The sequence below is a fragment of the Dunckerocampus dactyliophorus genome, chromosome 17 (assembly GCF_027744805.1).
Source record: "Dunckerocampus dactyliophorus isolate RoL2022-P2 chromosome 17, RoL_Ddac_1.1, whole genome shotgun sequence".
NCBI lineage: Eukaryota > Metazoa > Chordata > Actinopteri > Syngnathiformes > Syngnathidae > Dunckerocampus > Dunckerocampus dactyliophorus.
Window position 1 is genome coordinate 1485892 of NC_072835.1, and position 19519 is coordinate 1505410.

General features: G+C 42.2%; 1 protein-coding gene across 2 annotated transcripts in view; it reads left to right on the plus strand.

Moving 5' to 3' along the window:
- arsb (arylsulfatase B) overlaps positions 1 to 19420 on the plus strand; it is a 21532-nt gene extending 2112 nt beyond the window's left edge. Inside the window, exons 3-8 of one of the 2 annotated variants that reach the window (XM_054756896.1) lie at positions 156 to 346; positions 412 to 619; positions 6158 to 6401; positions 8800 to 8870; positions 17533 to 17646; positions 18641 to 19420. In XM_054756896.1, the coding sequence (XP_054612871.1) occupies positions 156 to 346; positions 412 to 619; positions 6158 to 6401; positions 8800 to 8870; positions 17533 to 17646; positions 18641 to 18915 (1103 nt within the window). In that variant the 3' untranslated portion in view covers positions 18916 to 19420. Of the gene's footprint in view, positions 1 to 155; positions 347 to 411; positions 620 to 6157; positions 6402 to 8799; positions 8871 to 10479; positions 11888 to 17532; positions 17647 to 18640 lie in introns of those variants that run through there. The other variant, XM_054756897.1, reaches the window with a different exon arrangement.
- Positions 19421 to 19519: the final 99 nt, after the last annotated feature.

The following is a 19519-nucleotide window of genomic DNA, read 5'->3' on the forward strand; positions in this document are numbered from 1 at the left end:
TCTATAGTATCATAAAATGCAAATTGCTGCCACCTACAGGACAGGAGTGGAACTGAATTGACCACAATGTAGATCTCGCGAGCAGGTGTCCCACATATTTAAGATTTATGACATAATGTAATATGAATATTTGAATGAATGATAACATGATGCAGGCTATCTGACGGGCAGTGAGGACTACTACACTCACGTCCGCTGCAGCCCCATCGCCCAGCTCAACCTGACACGCTGCGCCTTGGATCTAAGGGAAGAAGAAGAGGTGGCAGCGGGCTACAAAGGCGACTACTCAACTGAGCTGTTGAGCCGGAGAGCGACCCGCATCATCGCCAAACACGACCCCAAAAAGGTGACTGCTTTATCCCAGGTGGACGTAAGTCAAAATGAAAACCAACTCCCCTGCTCTCGTTGCAGCCTCTCTTCCTCTATGTGGCGCTGCAAGCTGTACACGCCCCCCTGCAGGTGCCCGAGCGCTACGTGGCTCCCTACGCCTTCATCAAAGACCCCCAGCGCAGGTCGTATGCTGGCATGGTGTCGGCCATGGACGAGGCCGTGGGCAACATCAGCCTGGCATTGCGGCAGGCGGCACTCTGGGGCAACACCGTCCTGGTGTTCTCCACAGGTAGGTACACCTTCATGCAAGGGTCCGGAACACTATTAGGATTCTATGCATGGGACCCTCAAACTTGAGTGGTTTTTGGTGGTGTAATGGTCCAAATGTGGGTTTGGAGCCTTGCACAAGAGCACTAGGAGCAAACTGGCATTTCTCCAGCAACCAATCCAAATTTGTAGTATTTCCAGTTCATAGTGGATCTTCTACCTCTCTGTGGGAATTTTTTGCCCACTTGGGCTTGTTTTAGTGGACCGTCCTTAGCATCAACCCAGCCTCTGTTAGCCTGAAGATAAAATGGATTGTTTAAGGTGTTTTTGGGGTGATTTTACATGAATAAAAATGTTTTTTTTTTAAAGGAAGGACCAGGGTAACCAGAGAGTGATAGTGGTTTAATCGTGGCAGTGCTGCTCCTGTCCACCAGGTGGCACTTGATGTACTGTATAATACTGTAATGTTTAGACCAAGGGTGTCCAAAGTGCAGATTAGGGTCCATTTGCAGCCCGCGCCTAAAATTTTTTTTTATTGGCATTGTCTAAAAATAATAATTACGAAGAAAACAAAAAAAATAAACAGCAAAAATGTAACAATCAGCAGTATTTTACAAAATAAAATATTAAGATAAAAAATTTAATTTTTATGTTATGTAATTTCCTTTTAGTAGTATAAAGTTGAAATATTAAAGAAAAAATACATGTTTCTTTTTAAAAGTCTTAATATTATAAGAAACAGACAAAACAAATAAAGTTGTAATTTTTGAAAAATTATGTTGCGGAAAATGTTACCAGAATAAAGTGAAATTGTAATGGGAGTAAAGTCAGAATTACAAGAAGAAAATGCACAAGAAGAAAGTTTGAACAGTTTGAAGATAAAACAAAAACACAACAGCAGAAATGAAAAAAAAAATCTGCAATTTTTAGAGAATAAAATTAAAATATTAAGAGAAAAAAGTCTTCAAAAAAGAAGTTGAAATTTTATGAGAATAAACTGGTAATACAATATGAGGAAAAATAATGTCACTTTAGTTACATACAGTTGAAATATTAACATTTTTTTAAAGCTTGTAATACAGTCCTGATCCAAATCCTAAGACCAGTGTAAAAATGTCTAGAATGATCATTTTGCACATTTGGATCTTAATGAGGTTTTAAGTAGAGCTACAAAACTGCAACAACAAAAAGGGGGAGTGAGACAAAAAGCATTTTGAAAAAGTCATTTATTGAAAACAACAATGAAACTGAAATAGGTTGTTTATCAGCTGATCAAAAGTTTAGGACCACAGGCTATAAAAGCCCAAATGTGCTCCAAATGTTGTAGTGTCATCATTCCCACTGTCATGCCCTCCTGATGCTAAAGCTAAGAAGCTTTGTCTTTTTCAATGTGGTGGGATTGTGGAGCTGCATAAGCAAGGCCTCTCGCAGCGTGCCATGGCTGCTGAGGTTGGGAGCAGGAAATCAGTCATTCTACGTTTTTGGAAAGATCCTGAGCATTATGGAACAAAAAAGTCAAGTGGTCAAAACATCACACCTGCACTGAGCCAGAGGATCCCATTGGCTGTCCATCAAGACACAGGGCGGTCTTCCACCCTCATTAAGGTCCTTACCGGTGCCGACTGCAGCAATAACCATCAGACGCCATCTGAGGGAAAAGGCTTTAAAAAACGGCACAAAACTGCCCGTTTAGACTTTGAGGAGATCCCACCTGAGATGTTTTCTACCCGGCACAGTGGAGGGGGTTTTCATTCAGTGGAACATCGGAGCTTCAGGTGGTGCGGGGTCGTCAAACGGATGCAGATGTCGCTGTGGGCGTCCCTCATGACCGAGGGCCCTCGTGTGTGTGGTACCAGCTGGGTTCTTCAACAGGACAACGCTGCAGGTCACAATGCTGGCTTGACCAAGGACTTCTTCAGGTAGAATAACATCACTCTTTTGGACCATCCTGCATTTAAATCCCATAGAGAACATTTGGGATGGATGGCAAGGGAAGTTTCTAAAAATGGCCATCAGTTCCAGACAGTTGATGGCCTTGGTGAAGCCATCTTCACCACTTGGAGCAATGTTCCCACTAGCCTCCTGGAAACACTGGCATCAAGCATGCCCAAAGCCATCTTGGAAGTGATGAACAAGAACGGTGGAGCTCCTCATTACTGAGTCCTACTGACAACATTTGTTGTTCTGCTTTGGAGACTTTTTTGTTCTTTTTTGAAAGATGGTCCTAAACTTTTGATCAGCTGATAAACAGCCTGTTTCAGTTTCATTGTTGTTTTCAATAAATGACTTTTTCAAAGTGCTTTTTGTCTCACCCCCCCTTCTTGTTTTTGCATATTGTAGCTCTACTTACAACCTCATTAAGATCCAAATGTGCAAAATGATCATTCTAGACATTTTTACACTGGTCTTAGGATTTGGATCAGGACTGTATTACAAGCTTTAAAAAAATGTTAATATTTCAACTGTATGTAACTAAAGTGACATTATTTTTCCTCATATTGTATTACCAGTTTATTCTCATAAAATTTCAACTTCTACTTAAAACATCATTAAGATCCAAAATATGCAAAATGCTAACTCTAGACATTTTTCAACTGGTCTTAAGATTTGGATCAGGAGAATGATGATGTATGATGAGAACAAAAGAAACAAAAGAAACAAAATAAAATAAAGTTGTAATTTTTGGAAAACATGCGTAAAACATGCATATATTTTCTTGTCTTGTTTTTCCTCCTAAAAGTCTCCTTTTCCAGGTTAAACGTTCAGGTGAGGATGAAAAGGATTCATTCCAGAGTTAATCTTGTGAGTCTAAAAATCATTAATTTGACTTTTTTTTTTAATTATTGAAAAGTGGCTCTCCTGAGGGGGAAATGAACTTCAACCTCCTGACTAATTCAGGAACAGCTAGGGAGAAAAGTGCTTGTCGTACTGTGACTGTCCAATAGAGGGTAGGCTTTTATGACATAAAGAGGCCAGAAATTACATCTTTTGTGTGTGTGCGTGTGCGTGTGTGTCCATCCTGTAGACATTTGATGGAGAAGGTTGTAGTAAAAGTGAAAGCATCTAGTAGCAGTAAACACCCCGAACACCGGGACGGTGTTTCCACGTGTAGTTTGAAGGCCTTTCAACGCTCGGGGGTTATTGTGAGGAGTTTTACAGGCTAATTAGAATTACAATGCGAAGGAAAGTAAAAATGTCTGCGGTGGGCTGAGGTTGGTGGTCTGCTGCGGCGTTCTTCCATTCACTCATCCAGCCTGACGTGTGCCGGGCAGGTCCTGGATCTGCTACTCGGGGACAGTATCATGCCGGTTGCCTGATCAGTGAGTCACCAGACACAAAATTTGCCGCTCCTGTCCCCCGGTCCGAAGAAGAATTTTGACCCCCATGCATTTTGAGAGGCATGTTTTGGAGTCATACGAATACAAATTGTTCAATAAATTATTTTTACTGCAAAATAAATGAACAGAATTTAAAAGAAAATTGTCCAGGGCTTGGATCAAACCCACGCTGTTTGCCTTAAAAGGGAGCAGCTGTACCATTACACCACCAAGGGCTGACAGGTTAGTGCATTATTCAAATGCTATTCTCTTTATTATGCTGCGTGCTTTCAATCAGTGTGGCAACAAGCAGTTTTTCTTTGCACATTTGCTGAGAATGTGCCCCCTTGCTGTAGAATGGCAGCATGTGTTCTGCGTGCCAAAACACTTGTATGAAATTGTCTAAAGTCTGCAAAAAAACTGCCAATATTGAGCCACCGTGGTGAATGACATCTCACTAGACCTCAGCTCAGCAAGCTTTAAAGCAGGGGCTGGCAAACTGCGGCCCGCGTGCCACATCAGGCCCACCAAGCGTCTTAATCCAGCCCACCGGGCATTTCCAAATTCCTTTTTTCAAACCTTTAGCATCAAAACTGTAGCCATCAACAAGACCTGCAGGGCTCTTGTGGCACCCATATATTCATGCCACAAGGCATGCTGGGTAGCTTGGGGTGCTCTGTCTCCAAATATTAATAGATCAATTTGTGGTGTGATTTACAATATATTACATTTTTTTGACAAATGCAATAGTAATTTATTGACAGTCCCTCGTATAAACAACCAGCGGTTAGAGCGGCACTTTCTGTGCGAGCTCCCCGCACCTGGACACAGCAGTCTGGGCACGGTGAGAGGGAGCTACCACTGCTACCACTGTGGCTACGGAGCCCAATGTCCAACGTCCAACGTGAAGCTAACTTCACCACGGTACACTGCGGACGTGTCTTCATAGCCGTGTTGCCTTTTCTTCTTCTTGTGGGTGCATTACCGCACCTGCCATGTTGGGGTGTGGCTCAGCGTGACAAACATTAAACGATAACCGGATCGGCCCAATCTCGTGGCGGAAGCCGATATTATCCGATCTTCAAAATACAGTGGATCGGCAGCCGATCCCGATCCCGATCCTGATGATGGGTTGGGGACATCTCTATTAATGAGTGCTCCTCACATACAATCCGACTGTGCAGGTGTCCCTAATGTAGTGACCATTTCATGTATACATCCATCCATCCATTTTCTATGCCGCTTATCCTCACTAGGGTCACGGCTATGCTGGAGCCTATTCCAGCTGCCTTCAGGCGAGAGGCAAACAAACAAATAAAGACAAACAATCATTCACACTCACATTCATACCTATGGACAATTTAGAGTCTCCAATGAAGCTAACATGCATGTTTTTGGAATGTGGGAGGAACCCGGAGTACCCGGAGAAAAGCCACACACACACGGGGAGAACATGCAAACTCCACACAGAAATGCCCAAGGGAGAATCCAACCCAGGTCTTCCCATCTCCTGACTTCCTGACTGTGTGGCCAACATGCTAACCACTCGGCCACTGGGCGGCCCATTTCATGCATACATACTTCTTGAATTCCATCACTTGCTCTTTTCTCTCTCACTCACACACACACACGCACGCACGCACGCACGCACGCACACACACACACACACACACTATCCCGAGCTGTTATCACTGACCCGTATGCGTCAGTCTAAACAGGAAAGGGAAAAAAATAGGCAGAACTTGGAGCACGTTGGGATTGTGTTATGTTAAAATGTGTGCTGACGTTACTGTGAGGCAAAGTGGGCCAGCTGGGGGGTGGGGGGGCTGAAGAGGAAAAGCAGCTTGAAAAGGCATTAAGGAGCAGACAGACTATTCTAGAACTATTGAGTCCGCTTTAATCAGTACAAACAGGAAGCTCTAAGGTCATATGGGACACTGATGCGCATCTTATTTGCAGAAAAAACGGAAGCTGTCTGTTCCCAGGTCGAGCTGTTGCCATCACAATTAACTAAACAAGCAATTAATTAGTTGGGTCATGTGACTTCCTGTGTTTAAGCTTCTTCTCTTCTCATGTGACACACTTCTTGTGTGCAAAAAAGCTAAAGAAAAAGCAAAACAAGCCAGTTCAGACACCGAGCTAAAGCCGATTTCCAGTTGCACGAGCTCAGGGGCGTTATATCACGCTCGTGACTCCGCCCCCCATCAATTTGACACTAATCCCTCAACATTCCCTCCTTCCAGATAACGGCGGTCAGACGCTGTCCGGTGGCAGCAACTGGCCGCTGCGAGGGCGGAAGTGGTCGCTGTGGGAAGGAGGGGTCCGGGGCGTCGGCTTCGTGTCGGGGCCGCTTGTGAAGCAGGCGGGGTCTGCGACCCGGGAACTCATCCACGTCTCCGATTGGCTGCCCACGCTGGTCGGCCTGGCGGGCGGAAGCCTCAACGGCACAAAGCCTCTGGATGGATTCGACGTGTGGAACACAATCAGGTGACGGGGGTTCCCTGCTACCAACCCAACCCCCACCCCCTGCTGTGCGCTCTCTGAATTGGTGTCTGGTCTTCAATGGGGCCTTTGTTACTTCGGCGATGGGATCCCAAAGAGGAGGAAATTCCATCAGTCACTCTCAATTTGTAGTCCATCTCGCCCTGGTGTTTGGCTTTAGCATGCCAAGGCGGCAGGTGGCGCTTTAGCGCGTCACTTGTGGAAAAGGCACAATAGCCATGATTGGTGAATGGAGGGAAAGGGGAGTCAAATTGAAGTTAATTGAAGTTAATTCCACAAAAAACTTTAAAAAGTTTCCTACAGGGGGCGGGAATTGTTGGACATCTTCAGATATCATCATCTCTTCTGATTGGCTGGGAAAAGTCACATGCTTCTGCTGCATTTTGACTCAAGTTTCATCCATTCTATGCTTCTTATCCTCATTCGGGTATGCTGGAGCCTATCCCAGCCGACTTTGGGCGTACTGGCGCCAACCATTCACGCTCACATTCATACCTTTAGAGCAGTGGTGCTCACACTTTTTTAGCCTGTGAGCTACTTTTAAAATGACCAAGTCCCAAAGATCTACCTACTACTCTAAATATAGAAAGTATATATATTTACTATATTTATTTCATAAAATATGCGTATGTATTTATGTAGGTTATACATGTACTATATCAGGAGTGCCCGCACTTTCTCAGCATGCAAGTACAAGTCCAAATGATCTACCTCTTTCTTCATACAAAATGTAAGCAGTAAACTGTGAAATTCTATTGTAAACATTCATGATTAGTATTTCACATTCACATTTTCAGAGTTTCCAGGTCATCAAAGTAGTTGCTATCATAATTCCCTTCAATATGGAAATAAAGATCATTCCACATAACTGCTAAATAGTTGTGTACTAGTGAGTGAGTACTGGTAATATGTCAGTCACATTAGCTACGTAACGTTCATTAGCACACACAGTTCATGTATTACATCCAGTTAGCATTTGCTATCAAACATTATCCATATACAAGAATGGAAAATGATGATGCAAAAGACAATGCAGCCCAAGTCAAGGCAACCTATTGAAAAGGTTTCACCAATGGGCACATTTTTAATTTCATCATGAAATAATAGTTTAAGAAGCCAACGTGTAGAAAACACTGATTTCTGTAGTAGAGTTCATGATGCCAAGCAAAGCCAGTCAACAATACACTTTTTTTCTACGTAGCTAGCTGCTACAAGTGAACAGATGACTTTAGTTATAGACATAGACATCTTAGAGCAGAGTTAGTTCATCCATCATCACAATCATAAAGATGAAAGTTGCATCTTCGTGTTAGCTTGAAACGCTGCGGGGGAGCGAGCGCCAATCAGGAGGGGAGCTTAATGTCAGCTGACTGATGTCATATGACAACTACAAAGTGACGTTTACGCCATCGACCCAAACTACCTTGGCGATCTACCGGTAGCTCGCCATCGATGTAATGGCCGCCCCTGCTTTAGAGTCTTCAGTGAAACTAACGTGTGTGTTTTTGGAATGTGGGAGGAAACCGGAGTACCTGGAGAAAAACCACGCACGCTCGGGGAGAACATGCAACAGATCTCCTGACTGTGTGGCCAACATGCTAACCACTCGGGTTAAGGCAGCAGTGTCCAGTGTGCTGCCCGGGGGGCAATTTAGGGCCTGCAGTTGTTTTGTTTATTGGCACACGGCCCATTCTAAAAATCTGATTTAACAAGAAAACTGAGGGGGAAAAAAACAGCAAAAATGGAAAAAATCAGCACTAATTTTAGAAGAATAAAGTCAAAATACTAAGAGAAAAAAGTTGGACTCTAATGAGAAAAAGTCCTAATTTTATAATATTGTAATACTGTGGAGAAAAACGACGTCTACTTTTTAGTAGCGAAAAGTTGATATATGAAAGAAAAAGTACCCCCGCCCCCCTCGATCCCCCCTCTCCTCCATGTTGTTTTTCCTGCAGGCCTTCACACCAGCCAGGTCCACTTTGACCGACACTTGCCTGTTGGCAGCCTAAATGTGGATGCGGTGGAGGAAGGTAAAAAAAAATAAAAAAAATTGAGGGGGTCATGGCTCAGCCTCGGCCGCAAAGTGCTACCTCGGCCCTCCGCTGCACTCCCATTGGCCGCCGTGCGCAACACAACACAGAAACGTTGTCACTGTTTTTGTAATTGGCCGCGGAGCCTCTCGGGCGAAAGGCAAGCAGGCAATGGGGAGGTTTTTTTTTGGTGTGGTGTTATCAGACGCTGTGGTCAGAGCGCTTTCTCTGCGGTCAAAGCGCAAGCGGCGGCGTGCTGTTTTAGATTTACCACTTGGATGTTGTACAGCCTGTGAGTCAGAGGTGCTGTGTGTCCATTGTGCATGTGGTTTCACTGTGCTTTTATCTCGCAGTCACGGCTTGGCCTCGCCCAGACTGGAACTGCTGCACAACATTGACCCTCTGTACAACGACATCGCCCCCTGTAAGTTACAACCACAACCGCCACACTACACCCCTCACCTTCCAGCACGCACAATCCTACTGTCTACAGAGTATACACATTAGTGTAGTCCGGGTACAGCTCTACCTTCAACACACAGCCATTATTGTCTAAATAGCTGTGAATATTTTGTATTGTTACATAGCGCTGCCTTAATCCTCTTGGGCGTGGAACAGAGCAGAGCTGCACAGGTTGTCACTTCTCCATGATGACATCCACCTTGCCTACCTTATGCTTGAGGAAGCCCCACAGGTGCTCAGTTGGGTTGAGATGTGAAGGAGGCACTGTTGGCACCTCCGCCACCTTCCTCAGCAAGGCAGTTGTCATCTTGGAGGTGTGTTTGGGCTGCTTATAATCTCGGAAAAGCGCCATGTGGCCTATTTTCAGCTTCACAATACTATTCACTGGTGTTGCCGGCTATTTAGACAGCAATGTTGACTCATTTGCAGTGGACAGCAAATCTATACTGCTATACAAGCTGTACGTGGACTACTCTTAAGTGCTCTAAAGCAGGGCTTCTCAAATGCCCTCAACCTGGGACCCGCATTCTCTAATGGTCACCCACTTTTTTAAAGTTATTTGAATTTGTATTATTTTTCCACTTTTATTGAAGTTATTTTTATTTTTATTTGGTTTTACACTTTTATTTAAGCCATTTTTATGTTTATAGTTTTATTTAAGTCATTTTATGTTTATTTTTCACAGTTACAGTAAGTAATTTTAATTTGTATTATTTTGTACATAAGAGTTTCTTTTTTTGACATTTTTAAGTCATTTTTATTTTTATTTTTTCACATTTTATTTAAGTCATTTACATTTTTATTTTTTTTATTATTATTATTATTATTATTTACACTTTTATTTAAGTAATTTGTATTTTTACAATTGTAATTAAATTATTTTTATTTGTTTAAACCTTTCTTGTTTTTGTAAGTCTTTTTTTTTACACTTTTATTTGTCATTTTATTTTTATTTATTCTGTCATGTGTTTGTATATTTAAATCAAGCACTTTTGTACATCTCGTGTGTCATATTTTGAACATGAACACACATACTGTAATTACATGTGCAAAGTGCATTTTGGAGGAATTGATGAAGGCATTTTGTCCAGGAAAAGAGGAAGAACTGCATGCATACAGTAACGCATTAATTCAAATAAAATATAAGAATGCATCAAATGTGAAAATCAAAGACAAGATGTGCTGTCTGCGACCCACCCACAATGGACCCACGACCCACCATCTGAGAAGCCGTGCTGTAAAGCATATAAATGAGAGATATATATCAAATAGAGATGTCGCTGAAATGTGACTTTTGTAGTAGATAAGACTGAACCGGATCCCTGTGAGTGTATTGAATGGGAGTGTGAAGAAGAGCTTTATTTACTGATAACGTGAGAGATGTTGAGCAAGCCCAGAGAATGTATTTGTTATTGCTGGGGGGGCCCTGAGGAATGCTGATAAGGTGGAAACTCCAATCAGTCTCTGTTGAAAGTCTAGTCAGTCAACACTGTTTAAACGCCAGCCGCTTGACATTCGATCCCTGTGTGTGTGTGTGTGTGTGTGTGTGTGTGTGTGTATGGTGGAGGTAGTGTGATGGTAGTGCCTCTTCCAGGAAACCGATCTCGTGACCAGCTCAGCTCTCTTTTCCTGACTGTGAGGGGCAGAATGGTGTCAAAAAAGCACCTTAGGGCCACAACACAATCACAAATAGCAGAGAGGAACTTCTACAATCTCGTTTTTGTACACAAAAGCCACTCATATAGCCAAATAATAAATAGAGTTTATTTTAATATTTTTTAATTTTCCAAATATTTCAGTTTTCTTCTTAAATAATCTTTGTAAACTTTATTTTATTTAATATTATGGCATAATATTTTTGACTTTTTTTTCCCCAGGCTAATTTTCCACAAATTACAAATGTCTTTTATTTTTATATTTCAGTCCTATGTTACTAAAACAACATTATTTTTCCTCTTAATATTACAAGTTAATTCTCATAAAATTGAGACTTTTTTTCACTTTACAATAGAATACGACTTATTTCTCTTAATAATTTAACTTTATTCTTGCAATTTCTGCTGTTTCAACATTCTTATAAAATAAATACATGAAATATAAACTTTTGACTTTTTCCTAATGACCTTTAGCTAAGGTGAGTGTATATTATACATATTGTATATTCCTATACAGTAGACGCCCCTACAACGTAAATAATCCGTTCCAAGAACCTTTATGTTATAGGGTTTTTATGTTATACGAAGTGTAAAATACATGTAAATAGCCTAATCCATTCCAAGATCTTCCCAAACTCACCACCTTTGGCACTTCAAAATATTCAAAGTCCACCAAATATGGTGGGAAAATATAAGAAAACGTTAGCATAAACATAGTAGAGTAACATTCCAATATAAAATAAGGTAATAAATAAGATTACTGTAAATTAAATAAAACTGAAAAACAAAAACAATCTTACCGTTAACGAGATGTCTTGATCTGGAGCGCAAGTGGAGGCAGGAAGGAGGAAGACTAGCCTGAGTCGAAACACAACTCAAAGAGTCTAAGAGTCAGGTGGTCTCACAGACAAACGCACACGCACTACAGGATAATGCTGTGTGCAAACTTTTAATTTGTAACTTAACTTAATTGTTTAAGTTAGTTTCAGGGGGACTACGAAGAGGAAGGAGTTTGAAGGGACAAGCCTGTCTCTCACACAAACTCACGTACGTGCTCTATAACTCAGCCAATGAGATGAGAGCGTAGGCGATGCCCTGATAATCAGCCAATGAGATGAGAGCGTAGGCGGTGCCCCCATAATCAGCCAATGAGATGAGAGCGTAGGCGGTGCCCCAATAATCAGCCAATGAGATGAGAGCGTAGGTGGTGCCCTGATAATCAGCCAATGAGATGAGAGCGGAGGCTGTGCCCCGAAAATCAGCCAATGAGAGAGCGTGAAGCGTCAGAAGGCGTCACCAAGTGTTAGTCTGAACTTGCACCGACTTGAGGTATTAAAAAAGTTGATTGAAAAAAAAAAAAAGACTTGCACTGACTTGACGCTTTATGTTATATGGAATTTCTTCTGTAATGCGATGCAAATACTTTACATAAATTCTTTATGTTCAGTGGAATTTATGTAAAAGGAGGTTTATATTATGCGAGGTATTACTGTATATATATATTACATATATATAAAACTGTGTATATATATGTAACCCGCCCTGTTTCGCACCTGCCCGCACCGGTGCTCCAACACAGGACCTTCGTAATGGGAGGCGAGGGCGCTGACCACACGACTAAAACCCCGGACTGTCGGCCGCATGTTCAGCGCAGCTCTTGAGGCAGAGGGAGTGAGGTTTACCAACACAGCCTCACAGGCTGGCATCCGTTACACTTATATATATACACACAGTCAAACCTGTCTTAGCGGCCACCTTTGTAGAACGGCCACCTGCCTATAGCAGCCACTGAAAAATCCCCCGCAGCAAATGTACATGTTATAGACCCTGTGTATAGCAGTCACCTGTCCAACGCGGCCAGCGGCCACCCATGTTGTCTCCCTTGGTCAATATCTGACCACATATAGCGGCCAAATTACCAACTCAAGTAGAAGCTTCATGCACGAAAAAGTTTCGTTTTTCGTTTTCCGTCGTGTGTAGACTTTAATTACTGAGTCCTAGCTCAGTCACAATCATTCACAAGATCCACACAAACTGTCAGTTGTTCCACATAAAAAAGCCGTCTTCTTTTGAGCTTGCTATTTCCTGGTCAAACATGTAACTTTAAGAGCATTTGCACCAAAACATTACCGCAAAGTATGCTGGGAACAGGACGTGCTCCCAGCGACGCTACAATAAAAAAAAACATATGCTAGCATGCATGCGGCAGCGGGAGCAAAACTGAGTTGGGTTGTACTTAATTGAAGTATTTTAGAATGTACTCACGTTATCTTTCATCAATCCTCATCCACAAATCCATCAAAGTCCTCATCTTCTGTATTCCACACACAAAAAAGCCGTCTTCTTTTCCGTTCGCTACTAGTCTGTTAACTTGTCAGTGTTATTCAGCTCCGAAGCAAAGAAGGAAACTTCTCCTGTTGCTTCTGCCAACTTTATTTCTTGAACGCGGCCACCAGACAGCAGCTCAGAACACACACACATCTCTCAGCATCGTCTCTCCTTCCTGCTTGCCCACAAGGCAAAGGTTAAACAAGCCCCACTACATAGCTGTCCAGCCAATGCCTGTAAGAAATGACACCGTTTATTTCCTGGTGTGAGACAATGTGCACAATGTGTGTCAATACTGTAATGCCGCTTGTTGTGGGGAAGGAGAGACTCACGTCGCCGTTGCACTTTAATGGCTTTATTAACAGCGGAGAACACTGCAGGACTTTACATCCACGCCAACATAAACACACTTCCCAACTCTCTCCAAACTCACAGCTAGCACTGAGCCTAGCTCTCCTGCTCGGGACGCCCACCGTTACTTCCCGTCACTTTCTGATGAACTAAAGCTGTAAAAAGTAAAATATAAAAAACAAGCGTAAGACATTACTAGCACAGCTTTGTTCTGTGGGTGGTGGATATATTCTATCAGTTATTATTAAGCCTCTAGCTTCCTTTTAGTAAGTAAAAACCTTGGCTATGATTGCACTACATTGTCATGTAGACCTACAAAGTACACTTGGAAGAACAATGTATTGAATGTATTGCAACTGATGTAAAACTGATGAGGGGTAGGATTAGATAAGCTTTGCTTCTTACTACTCCTTTTTGGACATGCAAAATTGTGAATTGTACTATGTGATGTGCTACTGTTTGACTCATATGCATGTTCAGGATGAATTCAAACCATGAACCATGATAATAACAAGCCTAGTAGTGATGTACAAATTTTATCCGCAGTCCGCAGTGCCCTCTACTGGTCAACATTATTATTATTATTATTATTATTTTCCCTTTTTTTTCCTCTACTGGTCAACCTTCAAACTGGACGCCAACCTGTCTATAGAGGCCACCTGTCTATAGCGGCCACGTTTGCAGACTCCCTCTAGTGGCCGCTATAGACAAGTTTGACTGTATATATATATATATATATATATATAACAGTAAGCAACAAGTCATTGCTAACAACTAAGTGGCTACAGTATACAGTCCATTATGCAAGAACCTTTTACATTTTGAATACAGTGAAATCTCAACCAAAAACCAACCAAAATCTTGAAAATACAAATAGTCTGTTCCGGGGTCAAACTGTGGCCACCGTTGTTCGATTTTGCAGGCCATGTTTGAATGTTTTCAACAAGCCACACAAGTGTAAAAATAAAGACACACGATGTTAAGTCCAGCTTATCTTTGCTTCCAAGTGATGCTGGAGCTTTCAGTGCTAGTCCCGTACGTCACGTAATTTACACATAGTACGAGTTCATCATTTGCTGCTTTTATGTGTCAACATGTGACTCTAGAGGCGTCTTTGGTGAAACCCCCGAATGCTACAACCTTGGGGGTGTCGGCCTTTCCACCGAGAGGCTGAGCCGTGTTTGACTGGACAAGATAAAAGGCGCGTTACGTCCTACGTGTTATAAAAACAGCATTCATTGAGTCAAATTGACAACACAAGCAATGAAAGTGTCACCTGATAAGCCGGGAGTGCTTCCAGTTGGCGTCTGTTTACACTTCATAACTTGGAAGACATGAGCTCTGTGCAGCTTAAATCAGTCGTGTTCTCGTCCTCGCGGCTCAGATGTAAATCATAAGCCGTCGCACTTTTACAAGGCCTCCGCTTTCATGTCAGACTTTCTTTACAGCGCAGCGACAAGGAAGCCTCGCCTGCTGCAGCATTCCAGGCCACAATCCCAACCTTCCTCTCTGTTTGTCTTCCAGGTCCTCTTTCTCTCCTCCTCCTCCCTTCATGAAAAGACCTTTTCCTCCCGTTTACATCCTTTCAAGTCTCCTTTCAAACGCTGTGTTTAAAAGCAGGAATCTGGACTGAGCCAGAGGTCTTGTCTCTCTTTCAGAGAGTGAGGAAAGCGGTGGTGGGGGGTGGGGGGTGGGGGGTACTTGGACTTGTCCCAAGCCCTAAATCACCCTCAAATGTCCCTCTTTTTGTAGTCCTTTGCTCTCCTTCTCACAGCATCCTCTCGGGGTCTCCCACCTCTACCCTCCCCCATTTCCCAATGCGCCCCCAAGAAACACATTTACAGCAACACACACGAGCACAAGTCTCATTTATGTCTTAAAAGGCTTATTTTTCTCTTATTATTTCTACTACATTGGTAATAGGACTGTAAAGGTGAATATAGGGGTGTTATTTCATGTCTAGAGGGCTCTGATAATGTTAAAAAAGTGTATTTAAAAGGTGGTACATAAGTTTTCTATGTCTTATTGTCTTACTTTCTCTTATTATGTTTACTATATTGGGTAATAGCTGCGTAAAGGTGACAAAACGCTATCATGTCCCTCCACAAAAAAGGCTTCGCTACTCAGTTTAAAATCAACTAACTATTGGCCAGTCAGCTACAGACGTGAGAGCTGTAAGTTTTTATTATTTTGTTTTTCTTCAGTGAACGGGTTAGCATGCTATCATGACGTTGCTGTTCAAGGGTCCCTGACATGATTCATCAACTTAGCTTAAATATGTTACATATTGTTTGTAATTGTGTTCTACATTGTTCCATTTTTGAAAGCAAATGGTAAATTTGCAAAAATGACATAGTTGATGGCACCAGCTGTTCTGCCTCATTTCCGGAAGTGATGTCATTGGGGTGACGCCTCTCGGCTAAAGCAGAGTAAACAAACGCTTCCCAAGGTAGATGGTGGACTTGGTTCAGTGTATTTTTCATCCAAATAGTAGTCATGCCAAAATGTTGTGTTGCTGCTGGATGTTGATAGTATCCCAGTGCTACTGTAAGTTTTTGTTTTCCAAAAGAGGAAGGTTTAAGACAGAAGTGGTGCATGCACAGAACAAGAGACAGATGGATGCCCACCTCGACTTCTGTTCTTTGCAGTGATCATTTCACTGATGACTGCTATGAAGGAACACCTTTACAAGAAGCATTTGGCTTGAAAGTACACTATAAACGCATTTTGAAAAAGGATGCTATTCTGCTGGTACAAAGGAAGAAGAGAGTAGGTCATGTCTTGTTTACATAATGTCTTCTAAACACTATTCCATGATAGCGACAAGGCTGTAAAGCATTATACATGTTATATAAACATCGTTTCACAGCCAGGTTGGCGTGGCGACGATCAACTATACAATCAAACAAGCTTTAAAGACCCCTTTACGCTCATTAAGAAGCAGAAGTCGATTTAAAACAATAATTGAAGGAAAAGCAAGCCCTAGGTAATTTACACTTACTATTCTGTGTTTTGAAGGCAACCAGTCTTCATCTCCATGTCTTACGGCTTAAGTCCATGTTCTGAAAGTTCCCTATTTCATCTCTGAATGTTTCTTCCTCCTCAAACTATTGACAGATCGCTCAAATCTTGGCTATAATGACTGTAAACATTGTCTGCCTCATACACCGCTGTGTTTGTTAACCTGAGTGATAGTACCCCATGATGTCACTAGCTCGTCATGGCTCATGCCATCAACTATAAATGCCATTTTTGTGGATTTCCCATTTGCTTTCAAAAATGGAACAAACCACATATAACATATTTAAGCAAAGTTGATGAGGGGCCCTTTAACAGCAACGTCAAGCAAGCATGTCAGCCCGTTCACTGAAAAAAAACAAAATAATCAAACTTACAGCTCTCGAATCTGTAGCTGACTGGCGAGGAGTTTGTTGATTTTAAGCTGTGTAGTGAAGCCTTTGTTGTGGAGGGACCTGATAGTGTTTTGTCATGTTTGACACTCAAAGAGATATTGCTGTTAGAACATCATTGAAAGGTCAAGTTTGCATAACAGGTGAGCGCTATTGAATCAGAGGTTTGGCTCGAGCCCCCTCAGTCTTACTTCTTCATCTCAACAGGACATTTTTGGACACTCGCATGCGTACAATTTTGTATTACCCTTCTCCCTTCCCAGCGCACAAATCAAGCTTCATGGTGGCATTCTTGGAAGAGTTTGGGGTGGAAGAAGCCCATTAAACGCTTTTGGGATGAGCTGGAAAGGAGACGGTGAGCCAGCGGGCAATCCCACCATCATGTGCAAAAATCCCAAAACGGTTGATTAATGTCGTTTAACGAGACCTGACTAGGCTTTGTCAGCTCGCCGTCTCACGGAGGAGCGGCGCTCAAGTTGCACAGCGCCAGGAAGCAAAGAAAGGACTTGCAAATGTGTCTAATCAGAAGCACATTGTGGGGTCAACCTGAAGGCCACATCTTCCTTTTTCTCGCAAGGGATGAAAAATTGCTGATGGCAGGAGAACTTGCAGACCCCCGCGGAGGATAAGGATAAATAATTCACTCAAATGGTGCCACTTAGGAACGTTTGTTTCCACATTTCTTTAGATGTGTTCATTGTGCTTGGCAGCTGGAGGCCGCTCGCTTCCTGCAGCCTCAACTTTCATTTTTTAATGTTTTTTTTTTCAAAACATGCTTCTTTGTTTGACACCATGTGGGACCGTCAGGTATGTCTCTGATGTTGCTAGAACTTCTCCTCTGAAACATTCTTTTCAACCGGACCACCTTGCCTGCCTGCAGGTCCCGGTGGGGAGCGTGGCTTAGCTTCGGTTCGGGGGGTCAGCGGAGGCTTCAACGTGTCCTTCCATGCCGCCATTCGATCCTCCAACTGGAAGTTGCTCACGGGATACCCAGGTCAGCGCCCCGTGTCCTCCATCCTGATGTTTAGTCTAAAGGCAGGGGTCGGGAACCTTTGTGGCTAAGAGAGCCATGAAAGCCACATATTTGTATCATATTTTTGAACATTGAATACAACTAAAAGCTTGCATTTTTAAGCAAAACCAACATTTTAGAATATAACTAGTAAAGCACAGACCTCCGCCAAGCGCCATAGCTCCCCCCATATTGTGATTTACAGCATAAATATTAGTCCTGCATGTATTTTATCTACATATGGCCATGAAAACATAGCACTAGCAATGGGATTCATAATGATATCAATATTAGTTCAGTAGGTATTCACAAAAAATATTCCAAAAATTCAAAAAAAATTCCGTAATGGCGCTCTGGATGCAGTCTTTGGCTATGTCTAATGGTGTTGTTGCATGTTTATAGCTTCATTTGTTGTCTTCCTAGGATGACAGTTACAAAGTTATTTTCAACACAAACAAACAGATAAACGTCAGCTAAAACATAATATAATTTACTTTTCTGTAAATTCTCCTTGTAATTTATTTATTCCATTAATATTTTGACTTGACATTGTTTTCTTTGTTTCTCATAATATTACCACAAAAAAACACCTTTTTTTCGTTCATATTTCAACTCTGTGCTATTAAAATGACATTTTATTTCTCTTTAATATTACGTTATTCTCAGTAAATTACAACTTTTTTGTGAGAGACTTTATTCTTGTAAAATTACTGCTGATTTTTCTTGTTACATTGCATTTTTAGACTGTGCTATGGGCCTATGAAAAAGCAGCCATGGGCCACAAATGGCCCACGGTCTGCACTTTGTAGAGGGGCCATATATGGTTCAAGAAAAAAGTCAACAGACACAAAAAGCATGACGACAAGGGAACCTGAAGCTGATATACCGTAATAAACCGGAGTAAAAAGAAGTAACCTGCTGTTAATTGTAAAAGGTAAAAAGAATTAAACAGTTGGGTCCGCTTCCTCCCGTCCAGGCTGTGACGTTTGGTTTCCGCGGCCCGGCCACAACGACTCCGCCCCTCGCCCCTCCGAGGCAGTGGCTCGGCCCCCACTGAAGCCCGTGATGCTGTTCGATGTGGAGAAGGACCCCGAGGAGAGGGACGAGGTGTCTGCTGGCTTCCCGGCCGTGGTGGAGTACCTCCTGGGCAGGCTCCACCGCCACCAGCAGAGCGCCTTGCCCGTCAACTTCCCTGACGAGGACAAGCGATGCGACCCGGGCCCTGCCGGAGCCTGGGGGCCCTGGGCTTAGCTGCGTGAGATGAGTGCAAACTTTGATACGCTCTCCTTGGTGTGGAGCAGTGGCTGTTTACCGGAAATGCTTACCAAAAGCGCAAGTAATTGAAGGGAAATTTGAAAATCACATTTAACAAGTCCATTTTTCTACTGTCATCATGATTTGGAGTACATGAGAAAGTCTAAAGGATAACGTAGCTCTTTTCACCACGTGATTTATTCACAAGCAACACAGCATCAAGAGAACCAATGTTGTAACAGTGCAAAGTAGCAAACTGCTCAGCCAGCATTAATAGTGGCATTTTAAAGCGCGTGCAGAGGTAGATCTAATGACCACTCATGAATTCTTTATGACTTAAATAAGACAGTTGTCATTCATTTCGTGGGCATTATCTCCTTCAAATATTTATAGGAAATAAATATAAATACATATACATGATGTTAAAAATATAGTACAAATACATATTGCCTTCAAATATTTATAGGAAATAAATATGTGATACTAAAAAAATACAATAAAATACTGCAAAAAAAAGTAAAAATAAATATGATCTTCAAATATTTAGATGAAATATAATAAAATATATTTACTTATAATAAAAAATAAAAATAAATATAAT